Source organism: Cornus florida, unplaced genomic scaffold, assembly GCF_030987335.1.
Source record: "Cornus florida cultivar Cherokee Brave unplaced genomic scaffold, ASM3098733v1 CherokeeBrave_3.0.0_Hap2_Chr02, whole genome shotgun sequence".
Lineage (NCBI taxonomy): Eukaryota > Viridiplantae > Streptophyta > Magnoliopsida > Cornales > Cornaceae > Cornus > Cornus florida.
Genome location: NW_026775572.1, coordinates 91,935,416 through 91,949,397, shown reverse-complemented (window position 1 = coordinate 91,949,397; position 13,982 = coordinate 91,935,416). Strand labels below are relative to the sequence as shown.

Here is a 13,982-nt window from a genome sequence, read left to right as displayed (position 1 = left end):
TAGCTTGTAAAGGTTTTATGGTTATGGCGCATGCCGAACCATATTAGGTGCTTGTAAAAGAATGGAGCAAAATGTATTTTGATACTTGAAATGTTTTCCTGTAATTCTTGTCCTTTTAGATGTTTTATTTCTTTTAGTTGGATCTAGATCCTAATATTTTTGCTTACAATCTGATTTTAATATATAATTTTTTCTTACCTTTTTTTGATCATCTGTTTTCCATATCTGTTCCATCTTCCCTCCTTCATGTGCCTTCCCTCTTCTATTTAGTGCCTGTTTGGGATTGCGGTTAGAATGATGAAAGCGCTTTTAATAGTAGAGATGTCATTAAACTGTTGTGAGTAAAAAACATGTTATGTGTTTGGTGATGTATTGTATAAAGTACTTTTTATACTCAAAACACTTTAAAACTTGTTTGGTGACAATGTTGCTTGAAACACTTTTACCATTGAATTTACTAATAGTATCCCTATCCCCTATTTATATTTTTTGGTTCCATATAATATAAATTATTGCTTCACAAAGGAAAAAATAGTACATCATCACTCATGTTATGAAATTCCAATGGTACAAGATTCAAGATCGATGTTTAGTTTTACTAATTATAACTTAATTTTTTCATGAATATACTAACTACAGCTTTGTGTGACTTTAATTTTAAATAAAAGTTAAAATAAGAGTGAAATTAAAAAAAAAAAAAAAAATCAATTGTCAATGGACTGATAAATGAAAATAAATTGGATGATCATAAAACTGAACTGAACTTCTAATAAACTAAACTCTTAGTATAGTTTAGATTTCTAATATAGTTGGAAGTCAAATAAAATTTGTTCTAAGTTTCTTAAAAGGGAAGGGCCATATAATGACAACAATATATGTGGTGCAGATCGGTGGCGAGTCCCAAACAACAAATTTCGTTCATATATTCTCTTTTTATTAGGGACAAAATTGTATTTATAAAAAATAGGGAGGGATTAAATTATCTCATAAGAATATAGTTTGCCTTAAAAAATCTACCTTTGCCTAAACGTAATTCTAAAAGCTACGTTTCTAACTTCACGTGAACGTGCTTTTTTGATAAAATCTCTACAACATAAACGCGCTTATTTTTGTCACCAAACACATCTGCAATTTTTTAAAATTAAAGCGCTTTTTAATGGTATTTAAGCAATCCCAAACGGGCTCTTATTGTTTCTCTTCTATCTTATTTCTCTTTGAGAGTGCACTTGCGAAAGCCCAAGTAAGATAAGAAATTGAAGATGATAGATTGCAGACAGAGGATCTCGGTCTTATGAGCAGACTTATGAGGAGGGTAGAGGATCTCGGTCTTATCAAGGGCTTTAGGGTGGGCAGAGATCTAGCTCATCAGATGGAGATCTCTCATTTACTATTCGTGGATGATACCTTGGTCTTTTGTGATGCTGACATGTCTCAACTTAGATGTTTAAGGTGCATTCTGGTTTGTTTGCAGGCGTGCTTGTCCTGGTTGGGGATGTTCAGGATATTTCCTCCTTAGCCGCGGTTCTTGGGTGTGGGGTGAGCTCTTTCCCTATCCCTTATTTGGGTTTGCCTTTGGGGGTCTCCTCTAGGAGGGTGGGGAGTTACTCTCATAAAGAGCACTCTATCTAGCCTTCCTACTTATTTCTTATCTGTGTTCCAAATCCCATGCTTTGTTACCGAAAGGATTGAAAAGATCCAAAGGGATTTCCTTTGGGACGGAAGGGTCTAGGTATCCGGAGGTTGGTTCCCTTTAATCAAGCTCTCTTGGGCAAATAGTTATGGAGATTTGGCAGGGAAAGGCATCGCCCTTGGAGAAGGATTGTTTCATGTCGTTTTTGGGAGGAGAGTAGCGGCTGGTCTACTCGTCCAGTCTCTATTGCGGGAGGAGTTGGTGTGTGGAAATTCATTCGGAAGGGCTAGGATGTCTGCTCTTCCTATATCAGATTCAAAGTTCATGATGGTAGATGTGTTCGATTTTGGGAGGATTTATGGTGTGGTGACCAGCTGTTATCTTGCACCTTTCCCAGATTGTATAGTATTGCCGCCGATAAGCATGCGGCTTGATAGCAGTGAGATTACGTGGGACGTGCGTTTTAAGCGTTCTTTTCAGGATTGGGAGATGGACGAGGTGTGTGTTCTTCTGGATATGTTGTATCAGCGGGAGGTAGTTGGCAGAGGTAATGATTATCTTTTGTTGGTCCCCTCTACCCATGGTAGATTCGATGTCCGGTCTGTGTTTCTATGCCTCGTCAACTTTGTTGGCCTTGATTTTCCATGGAAGACCATATGACGCTTTAAGGCTCCACTTAGAGTGGCATTCTTTGTATGGACTGATGTATGGGGCAAGATTTTGAAGCTCGACAACTTGAGGAAGAGAGGCAACAATATTGTTAATTGGTGCTGCCTTTGCAAACGAGATGGTGAGTCTGTGGATCATATCCTCCTGCATTGCCCCGTGGTGTACGACTGTTGGAACCTTATATTTGGCTTATTTGGTATGCTTTGGGTAATGCCTCGATCTTCTAAGGGTTTGATTAATGCGTAGAGGGGATGCTGCGTGAGAAGCAGTGTACGTGACTATTGGAGGACAGTTCCACATTGCGTTTGGTAGTGCATTTGGAAGGAGAGGAATAGCAGAAGGGAAGGAGTCGTCTATGGCGACGCTGAAACTTCATATTATTCGCTCAATCTTTAGTTACGTGAAGAGGAGTTCTTGCTCCTCTTCTGATCTTAGTTAATCTATTGGACTGTTTGGGTCCTTAGACCCCGGTTCCGCCTTTGTATAAGGGACGCATTCCCCTTTTGAACGTTTTTTTTTTAATCGATTATTACTTATCAAGAAAAAAAAAAAAGATTGCAGACAGAGAATGGGTAAGTCATTAGGTCCTTTATTCTGATTTGGTGATCATTCAATTTCTGATATGAGTTGTTAATTTTAATTACTTTAAAAATAAACAATCAACAAAATAATTAGTGTTGAAGGATTTAAATATTTAAGTTACACCCTGTCTATTAGTTTAAGCTTTTAGAGTAGATGGTAGTTAACATGGTATTAGAGCCAAAGGTCTCAGTTCAAACCTCAATATCACCCTAATTAAAAATTAAAAAAACACGTGTTGGACCAAAAGAAGGCCACATGTGGGGGAATGTTGAAGGATTTAAATATTTAAGTGACACCCTCTCTAATAGCTTAAGCTTTTAGAGTAGATGGTAGTTTACAATTAGAAAAGTAAACAAGCAACCACAAAGTTTTATAGAGATGCACAATTTTTATGTTGAAACACAACCTTGAAAAGTCATGGATCTCATTCTCTTCTCGATGCTAGCCACTCCACTATAAACAAAAGAAGTACAATTTTGCCTCTAGTATTAGAACTTTACTCAATGAATCACCAATATTTGAAATACCAACAAACAAAAACTTGCTGGGAACCAATGGACAAAAACTTGCTAAGGCATTACTGCTGCTTTTTGTAGATTTTGTGGTCTTTGCCTTCATCTAAGTAGTGTTCATTCCAATTCCATCGAAAAAGGTAGTGCATTAGAACCCTTTGAAATTTGTACCATTATAAAAGGGGAAGTAGTGCATTATCTAATGGCGCCAAATAAATTTATTAGTTACCCAGGTTTATGTTATATATATATCTGAATATCTCTCTTTAATAATTGTTTAGATGTGAAGTAACTATGTTTCTTGATCTTTCATTTGCGGTTTTGCTATACTGATTACGTATGCAAAAATTCAAATATTTTTTTACTGTGTTCTAACCATTACATTTAATTACTGAAAAATTCCATCTTTATTATGCATTTGAGTGTCCTCCAAATTGATAAGTCAGATTTAGATGAGGGAAATTTTTTGTACTTTCAGTGTCAGGAATGATGGTCTTCCCTAAAATTTCTCCTCACAGGTCAACATATGCAACAACTGTACGTGATTCAAAATATGCTCGCGAGAGAGAATTTCTTAAAGCTGTATGTAAACTGCGCTCTTTCAAATTGACAGTTGAATGTCTTTTGATTAGCTTTTTGCTATTTTACTTTTTGTCATTATGTTTTTATATATATATTATTCATCATTATAAACCTGGCTATATTTTAACATTCTTGGGTTGAACTGTTACTGTTAGTACTTCATTTATGTATTCTGTTGAGTGTTTTATCAATATTTCAGTGGGAAATAGTTGATGAAAGTTGCAGGAGGCTGCTTTTAGTGGTTCAGATAATTTCTTCTTGTTAGAGAATATTTTTATAGGAATAATTAAAGCCCTTAAATCACTCCTTGACAGATTGATATGAGTGAATGATGAGAGTGATTTTAGGAATGTTTCCTATATCATATTTATCACATGTTTGTATTCTTTCACCTATAAATAGATGTGCTCCTTGCAAACAAAAATTAAGAGAGAATGTAATGAAAGATATGTAGCCCTTTGGGCTATGTGTGTCGTGGTTGTAAGACCTAGTGGCTGAACGACGTCATATTCTTGGGTTCTTCGTGTTTAATTTCTCTCTTCAACTTTGATGAACTGAGAGGAGGGGGGGTTGAATTGGTTCTTTTACAAAAATCCTTTCTACACTTAGAATTATTTCAATACAATATGCGAACACATTCAACCACAAGTGCTAAGTGATTTTTATAAGGAAAATCTCTCTCAACTAGAGATCAAAAACCTTGGTTCTTGGCCACAACCAATGTAAACTCCACTATTTGTAATGCAAGTAGATACACGCTCAGCTGTCTCTCACTCTACACACACCCTAGCTCATAATAATGCACACAAGCACTCCCCCTGTCCTAAGCAACCCTGCTTGGACCCTTTGAGCTCTCACAGCTCACCAAATACATATAAAAAGATGTATATCAACAATACTCAAGCTATTACATAAGATAAGAATAACAGCTTAGAGTATCAAACAACAACTTAAGACCTTCATTATGCTGAAACTGTGACAGAAGGAAATTTGGAATTTCATATTGTTACAGACCTGAAAATGGCACCCTCAACCTTATACCAACATTATACACCTGTTCAGATGATATTTTTAATGATGCAAGCAAGGTATATCAAAGTCTCAGTTCAATAGGGCTAATACTACAGAAAACCTTAAAACTAGGGTTTCAAAGGCGAAAACACCAAATGACCATTTCTCTGTGTAAATATCAACTTGTATAGCCTAGAATCAACTATAGAAACTTACTCAAATGATAAGAGTTCAACTCACAGCAAGATACATGCATATATACTTATGACAGAAGGCTAAACCAGAAAAAACTAGTAATAGGGGTGCACACGGTTCGGTTCCTTGTGGTTCCAATCGGAACCGGAACCGTTCATAACGGTTCCTTAAAAATGGAATCGGAACCAGAACCGGAACCGAACCTATGGTTCCTACGGTTCCGGTTCGGTTCCTCAGTTCTCACTAATTGTTTGCTCTTTTTTTCCTATTGAAGGCTTTGAGCCTTTGAGTGTATGTGTGTGTCTATATATGCAGGGAAAAACAATAACACAGAGAGTAGATCTGCAAATTGAACACCCAACAGAAAATATATTGTTCCAATTAACGATTGAACATTCACAACGAACAAAAAAATAAAAAAGAAAGAAATTGTAGATAGCCGCGATGAGATGATTTGAAGATGGTGTGTGGGCGTCGACAATGGCAATGAGAAGTCTGAGATGGTGTGTGGGCGTCGGCGATAGCTGCGATGAGAAGATCTGAAGATGAGAGGATGAGGATTGAGGAGTGAGGACTGAATCGATTGAGGACTTGAGGAGGATTGAAGAATGAAGTTGAGACTCAAGGAGTCGGCGAGGCGAGGCGACGAACAGAGAGGAGTCGAGGACTAATGAGGCGAGTCGAGGACTGATGAGGCGAGGCGAGGCGGCCACTTCAATGAAATTTCAGAACAGAATGAGAGTTGAGATGAGACTTGAGAGCATTGAGATTTGAGAGGTTAGGTTTAGAATTTAGATGTGAGATTTGAGAGGTTGTGGACCACTACCACGTGTTGTAATAATTCTAATTGACTACTCTGTCAACACAAACCCATCATGTAACTATGTTATGTATTATTATACTGGAATATATATAATTAAATATATAATCATATATATGCACGGTTCCGGTTCCTAACGGTTCCCACGGGTCTGGAACCGGAACCATAACCCACGGTTCCAGAATTTTGGAACTGGAACCGTGAGAACCGGAATCGAAGCCCACGGTTCGGTTCGGTTCTCACGGTTCCACGGTTCTTTTGTGCACCCCTAACTAGTAATAGATGGAGGTTTGAGACATCAAACTCAACTACAACAATAATATGAACAAGACCCCAAGTTTTGCAGTTGTAAAATGGTGAAACAAACTTGCCTCAACCTTTGGAAACCTTTGAACTTGACTCAAGCATGGATTGAACCTCTCGACCAAGCCTCTGTAGCAGAAAACCCTCGATACACAGTCTTGAACTTCATCTTCAATTGCACACTCACACTATATGGATTACTGAGTTAAAATGGATTACAAATTAGTCTCAAAACTCAATTAAAGGTCATTGTTCTTGGTGTCTTGAGTGTATGTCAATATTGCTCGCTTGGATGCTCACAAGGCTGCTCAACAATGCTTAGGAGGCTTAAGGGCTATAGCAGGATATATATATAGGGTCCATTGATCTGTAATCCTACCCTAAAGAGGAAATCCACATGGCATCATTCTCCAATCATTGGCCAAAGAATGTCCTGATACTCCTTGAGTAAATGACCACATTGTCCTTGCCACCTTGCACATTTGTCCTTTATTGAACTTGCTTTTTGCCAGCTTACATATTGATGATGTGAGTAATCTGTTGGGGATTTCCTTTGAGCCAAACAAGAAGCAGGCTTGTATGGTTCTGCATTCAAATACTGAGGGGAAGATTGGGGAGGAGAGGGGTAGCAGGAAACGGACAGTGAGTAAGGAGAAGAGGCTGACTCCTTGGAGAGGGTATAGGGAGATTCGTGGCTTGTTCTCTGGTGTGAATTATGAGGGGACTAATGGGTGTTGGAGGGAGAGGAGTGAGGAGAGGGGTAGAGGGAGAAGGAAAAGGGATGTGGTATACGTCTGTTCTTGTTGAAGTGCAGAATTATTTCGTGGAATGTTCGAGGACTCAATAACCCGGACAAAAGAGAAGTGGTGAAGATGGTTGTGAAGAAGTGTGGTGCACATGTGGTTTGCTTGTAGGAGACAAAGATGGTTGCCATGTCTGATAGGGTGGTTAGGAGTTTTTTTTTTTGGGGGGGGGGGGGAGGAGTTTATTGAATGGTGGCCTTGGATGCTTTCGGGACGTCGTCTTGTTGCATTTTGCTAATGTGGGATAGGAGATGGGTTTCGAAGATGGGGGGGGGGGGTGGGGGGGTGGGGATTTTCCATTTCGTGTGCCTTTTCCATGGAGGAGGATGGGTTCGGTTGGGCTTTTTCTGGTGTCTATGGCCCAGTTGAGGATGGAGAGAGGCAAATATTATGGGAGAAGTTGGGGCAGTGAAGGATCAATGGGGTCTTCTGTGGGGTGTGGGGTGTGTGGAGGGGGGGTGGATTTTAAAGTTGTTAGATCCCCTTTGGAGAGATTGACCAGAGGAAGGTGGACGTTAGCAATGGAGCAATTCTCAGAGTTCATTGATGGTTATCATTTGCACGATTTACCGCTGGAGGGGGTTGTTTTTAATGGGGGAGTGGTAAAAAGACTCCTACATTGTCACGATTGGTTCGTTTTCTTATATATGGAGATTGGGAAGAGAAGTTTCCTGATGTGGTCCAGACAGCTTTGGCTAGACCAACTTCGGATCATATTCCTGTGATTATAGATTCTGGAGGATTGAGAACGAGGAGTACTCCTTTTCGATTTGACAACATGTGGTTCAGGGCTGAGGATTTCTAGGGGTGTGTGAGGACTTGGTGGGAGGGGATTAAGGTGGATGGTAACCTGAGCTTTATTCTTGCGAAGAAGCTTAAGGGGCTGAAAAATGAGATCAAAAGCTGGAATAGGGAGGTGTTTGGGAACCTTGAGTGAAGGAGAATAGGGCCTTCGTGGAGATTGCCGAGATTGACAGGTGGGAAGGAATGGGTGGTATTGATGAGAGTTAGAAAAGTAGGAGGGATGCATGCCAGACAGAGCTTGCGGAGATTGCAGTGTTGGAAGAAATTTCTTGGAGGTAGAAATCTAGAGCTTTATGGCTTAAAGAGGGTGACAAGAATACTAAATTTTTCCATCGGCTGGCTAACACTCATAGGAGAGGCAATCACATTGGAGGATTACTATTGATGGGGAGGTTCTGGTCAAGGAGGAGGATGTTTGCAGAGGGATTGTCTCTTTTTATCAAGGTTGGTTTACGGAGCCTTATGCTTAGAGACCCCGGCTGGATGGGCTTCACTTTGATTCCATTTCGGAGATTAGTAGAGATGGGATGGAGATTCCGTTCTCTGAAGAGGAAGGGCTGAAGGCGCTTAAGAGTTGTAACGGGGATAAAGCTCCGGGACCGGATGGCTTTACTATGAGTTTTCTTTTGGAGAGTTGGGGTGTGGTTAGGGGAGAGGTGATGGATATGTTTCATGCTTTCCATTCTCAGGGGGGCAAATGGAGGCATTGGATTGAAGCCTGTATTTCTTCAGCTAGATTTTCGGTGATGGTTAATGGGTATCCAACTGGTTATTTTGGTAGCTCGAGAGGTCTGTGCCAGGGGGATCCATTGTCTTCTTTTCTATTCATTATTGTTTTAGAGGCCTTGAGTAGGTTGATGGGGAGGGCGGTGGAGTTGGGTTTCATAAAGTGGTTCATGGTGGGTAGGGATGCTGTTCATCACCTGGAGATATCTCACTTATTGTTTACGGATGATACTTTGGTGTTCTGTGAGACGGAGGTTTCCTAGATGAGGTAGTTGAGGTCGGTGTTGGTTTGTTTTCAGGTGGTCTCAGGCTTGAAAGTGAATGTAGGGAAGAGTGCTTTGATTCCAATGGGGGAGGTGCATAATATAGGTGAGGGTTCTAGAGGATGGCACCTTTATGTCTTTGGTGGTGTTTGCGGAGGGAGTGAAATAGAAGATCCTTTAAAGTAGAGGAATCTTCCATCACTGTTCTGAAATCTTCTGTTCTTAGCTCTCTTTGTTTTTGGGGTTCGGATAGACTCTGTTCTTCTGCTGAGGAGACTGTTGAGTTTTTGGCTTCCTCGGGGCCTTAGGGTTCCCAGGTTTTTGTGTTTGTTAGGGATGTGTTCCCCTCTTGAATGCTTTTTTTAATGAATTGTTTATTTATCAAAATAATAATAATAATATAGGTGAGTTAGCCTCTGTTCTTGGATGTGGAATTAGTAGTTTTCCAATTACATACTTGGGGTTACCTTTGGGAGTTTCTTCGAGGACCGTGGGTGTTTGGGATCCAGTGGTTGAGAGGGTTCAGAGGAGACTGGTAGGGTGGAAGAAGCAGTACTTATCGAAAGGTGGGAAGGGCACTCTTTTGAAAAGTACGCTTTCAAGTATTCCTACATATTTTTTTTTATCTCTATTCAGATTCCATCCGCGGTTATTGCTTCGATTGAGAGGCTTCAGCGGAACTTTTTATGGGGTGGTTTACAAGGCGAGTTTAAGTATCACCTTGTCCGTTGGGAGCAGGTCTGTAGGCCGCTTTTGGCTGGAGGTTTAGGGTTAAGGAGGCTGGTGCCATTTAACAGAGTGCTCCTAGGTAAGTGGTTGTGGAGGTATTGAGTGGAACGCCATAGGTTGTGGAGGTGGGTTATGTTGTGCCGGTTCGGAGAAGGGGACCGGGGGGGGTGTTCGGGATTGGTGAGGATTCCTGGTGGTGTTGGTGTTTGGAAATCCATTAGAAAAGGATGGAATGAGTTTTCAAAACACACCAGATTCAGAGTTCAGGAAGGGACGTATGTTTTTGGGAGGATCTTTGGTGTGGTGATTGTTCTTTAGCTTGTTCTTTTCCCAGATTGTTTAGGATTGCTGTTGACAGGCATGTCTCGGTTGCTGATTGCTATTAGCTTGATAGTGGGAGGTTGACTTGGGATGTGCGGTTTATGAGAGCTTTCTAGGATTGGGAGTTGGACGACATTTGTGGGTTGTTAGAGCGCCTGTATCGGCATGAGAGCTGTGGTAGAGGTGGAGATTCGCTTGTCTGGGTGCCTTCTGCTCGGGGAAGGTTTGAAGTGAGTTCATTTTTCCGTTGCCTCATAAACTTTACAGGGATTACATTTTCGTGGAAAACAGTGTGGAGATCTAAGGTGCCACTCAAAGTGGCTTTTTTCACTTGGACAATGGTGTGGGGTAAGATTTTGACGCTTGACAATTTGAGGAGGCGAAGACAAATAATAGTTAATTGGTGCTGTATATGCAAATGTAATGGAGAATCGGTGGATCATCTTCTTTTGAACTGTTGAGTGGCTTTTGTTTGTTGGTGTCTTCTGTTAGGCATGTTTGGGGTGTCGAGGGCGATGCCTAGATCTACGAGAGGACTGATGGAGGCTTGGAGAGAATGCTTTGTGGGAGGGCATGCTTGTGGGATTTGGAGGATGGCGCCATTGTGCTTATGGTGGTGTTTGTGGAGGGATTGGAATAATAGATCCTTTGAAGGAGAGGAATCCTCGATTGTTGTTCTTAAGCCAACTTTTATTACTTCTTTATGCTTTTGGGGTTCCGGAAGGCATTATTCCTTCTCGGAGGAGACAATTGATTTTATTTCTTCCTTGGGTTCATAGGATCCTTTTGTTACTCATGGGATGCGTTCCCCTTTTGAATGCTATTTATTGAATTTGCTTAATTATAAAAAAAAATGTGAAGCTTCAGAAAGGGTTAGAAACAACCCTAAGAAGATCTCTGAGGTTTGAAAACCTCTGTGGCAGTAATGGCTTTGTCATGATATCTGCAAGTTGATCTTCTGTAGGGAGATAGGCTATGTCAATGAGCCCCTTTTGAACCTTGTCCCTTAGAAAATGGTACTTGATATCAATGTGCTTGCTCCTGCAGTGCAATGTAGGATTCTTGCTAATGGCTATAGCACTTTGATTGTTATAGTAGAGCTTTGGAGGGCTTGAGAAAAGTATCCCAAAGTCTGAAAGTGTTGTCTTCATCCACAACAATTGGGAACCAGCTATGTACTCAGCTTCTGAGGTGGAGAGAGACACTGTGTCTTGCTTCTTGCTTTTTGCTAAGCCAAGAGACCATGTTTGTGCCAAGAAAGTAACAACAACCTGAAGTACTCTTCTTATTATGTAGAGAACCACCCCAATCAGCATCTGAATAAGCTGTAATAGGCAATGAAGGTGAGTGAAGATACTGAAGGCTATAGGAGAGTGTTCCCTTGACATATCTAAGGATCCTTTTAGCAGCTTGAAGGTGAGAGGCTCTTGGATTGGTTTGAAATCTGGCCAATAATCCCACTGAATACATAATATCAGGCATTGAAGATGTGAGATACAACAAACTTCCAATAATAGACCTGTAGAGAGTTGAAGGAATAGATTATGTGGTTCACTCAAAAGATAAGTTTTGTGCTAGGGCACAGTGGGGTAGACACGACCTTGCTCTCAGCCATGTTGAACTTCTTGAGCAATTCAGTAGCATATTTCTCTTAAGAAATGAAGATACCAGCGGAATATAGGTATATTTGAAGACCTAGAAAGTACCTTAGAGAGCCTAGCATAGACATTTCAAACCCTGTCTTCATGAGATTTGCAAATTCAGAGGTCAAGGAAGTGTTTGAGCCACATAACATTATATCATCAACATAGATTTGAAGTATTAGGAAGTGATTTTGAGAAGATATCACATTCAAGGTGCTGTCAACCTTCCCTCTGTGAAAACCTTGTTGAATCAGAAAACTGTGAAGCTTCTCATACCAAGCCCTAGGTGCTTGTTTGAGACTATACAAGGCCTTACTTAGTTTGTAAACATAAGAGGGATTGTTTGAGAATTCAAAACCTTTTGGTTGCTCCATGTAGACTTCTTCACTAAGATTACCATTCAAGAAGGCATACTTCACATCCATTTGATAAACCATGACTTGTTCGTGACAAGCAAATGACAGAAGCATTTTTAATGGATTCTATTCGTGCCACTGGTGCAAAAGTTTCGTCATTGTCAATTCCTGCTTGTTGAGTATACCCTTTGCAAGCCAATCTAGCCTTGCTTCTGATAACAAAGCCTTTCTCATTCATCTTGTTCCTAAAGATCCACTTAGAGCCAATCACATTCTTGTCTTCAGGTCTTAGAACAAGTGCCTAAGTGTTATTCTTCTGTATTTACTCAAGTTCTTCCTTCATTGCAGCTATCCAATCTTCATCATTTTTGGCCTCATTGTAGGTTTTAGGTTCAATAGAGGACAACATTGCAAAGTGATTGTATTCCTTATCTTCTTTTTGTTTAAGGTCACTCAACCTTTTCTTGGCTCTGGTTTGAACACCCTCATTAGGGTTTCCAATGATATTTTCTAGTTGAACATGCTTTTGTAGAGTAGGGTGAGTGATTTCTTTGTGGACAATAGGTTCTGAATGTGGACAGCTAGCTTCAACTGATCCTGGTTGTGAGTAACTCTCTTCTCAGCTGGTGGCTGGATGTCTTTCATCAAACTTCACAAGAATAGACTCAACCATCTTTGAGGTTCTGAGATTGTAACACCTGTAAACCTTGCTTTTTGTGGAAGTTCCTAGGAAAACACCTTCATCTGACTTTGAATCAAACTTTCCAAGACTGTCAATGTGGTTGAGAATGTAACACTTACTTCCAAACACTTTGAAATAATGGACTATTATAGATCTTCCAAACCACAACTAAAATGGAGTTTTGGTTGAATTAGGTCCGAGAAGCACTCTGTTGATGATGTATATAGCTGTGTTCACAGCTTCAACCCGAAAACCCTTTGCCAAACCCTTCTTTAACAACATTGTTCTCCCCATTTCTTGTACAGTCCTGTTCTTCCTTTCAACACCACCATTTTGTTGAGGTGTGACCACAGCTGAGAACTCCTTTATGCCCCTTATATCACAAAAACTTTCAAACTCTCTCATTGTAGAATGAAATGGAATGGAATGGGAATGAAACTAGGAATGGAATGGGAATGGAATGGAATGAGAATGATGATTCCCATTCTCTTGTTTGGTTGCAAACATGGAATGCGTAAAAATGAAATGATGATTTCCATTAACGTTTGGTTGGACTAATGTAAAAATTGAAATTGAATAACTTTATATTGTTTTCTCCAAATAACCTTTATCATTAATAAAAAATTTAACTAAAAAATTAACATCTAAAGAAATTTTTTCCAATCTAGGGTAAGAAAGAGGTCTGTAAGAATCAAATTGGGGCAAGAGATAGAGAGAGAAAGTAGAGAGAAGAAAGAAACTGGGCAAGTGAACGGAGGTGTTGGAGATTGGGGTGAGAAAAGGCAATGGGGAGAAGGAAGCAATCGAAGAAAGGGGAGTACGGATCCGATTTGATCGGCGGCGACGAACGACGGTGATCTAAGCTCCGTTACAAATTTCATCACTAAAGCTTGCAATTCAGTTAAATGAAGTTGCAGTGTTCGGCGGTGAATCGGTGGGCTGTGGATGGACTAGGCGAGCAATGGTGAGATTGACGGTGATCAAGACGGACGGCGGTGCTGAACTTACCGGCGAGTGCTTGGAGAACACCGACAATGGACAAGGACGGCTGTCAGAGAGCTCCACAACGGCGAGCAAATTTCTGTTCGACAGTGGGTTGGGTTGGGTTGGGTTGTGTGTTAGAGAAGATGATGATGGCGGCGGGGAAGAAGGTTGGATTATGGAGAGGAGTATAACAGATCTCCTTCCTAAAAAAATCCTTCCTTTATTTATTTATTGGAATTGATTCACCCCTTCCATTAATTGAATACTACCTCAAAACACACAACGATTACCATACAGGGAAAAAAAAATGTTCTTGATCTATTTATATTGCAAAGTATTTTTTGTACAATATGTGATGAAGCAACAT

The 13,982-nt window shown here is 40.3% G+C and overlaps 1 protein-coding gene across 4 annotated transcripts in view; it reads left to right on the top strand.

Annotated features, from left to right (window-relative positions):
- Window positions 1-13,982, top strand: part of LOC132295462 (cleavage and polyadenylation specificity factor subunit 3-II) — a 65,861-nt gene that overhangs the window by 12,795 nt on the left and 39,084 nt on the right. For all 4 annotated transcript variants that reach the window (XR_009478480.1, XR_009478479.1, XR_009478481.1 and 1 more), the window contains one exon: window positions 3,912-3,975. Coding sequence is in view for 1 of the 4 variants with exons in the window: in XM_059793736.1 (XP_059649719.1) it covers window positions 3,912-3,975 (64 nt within the window). In the remaining 3 variants the exon portion in view is untranslated. The remainder of the gene's footprint in view (window positions 1-3,911; window positions 3,976-13,982) is intronic.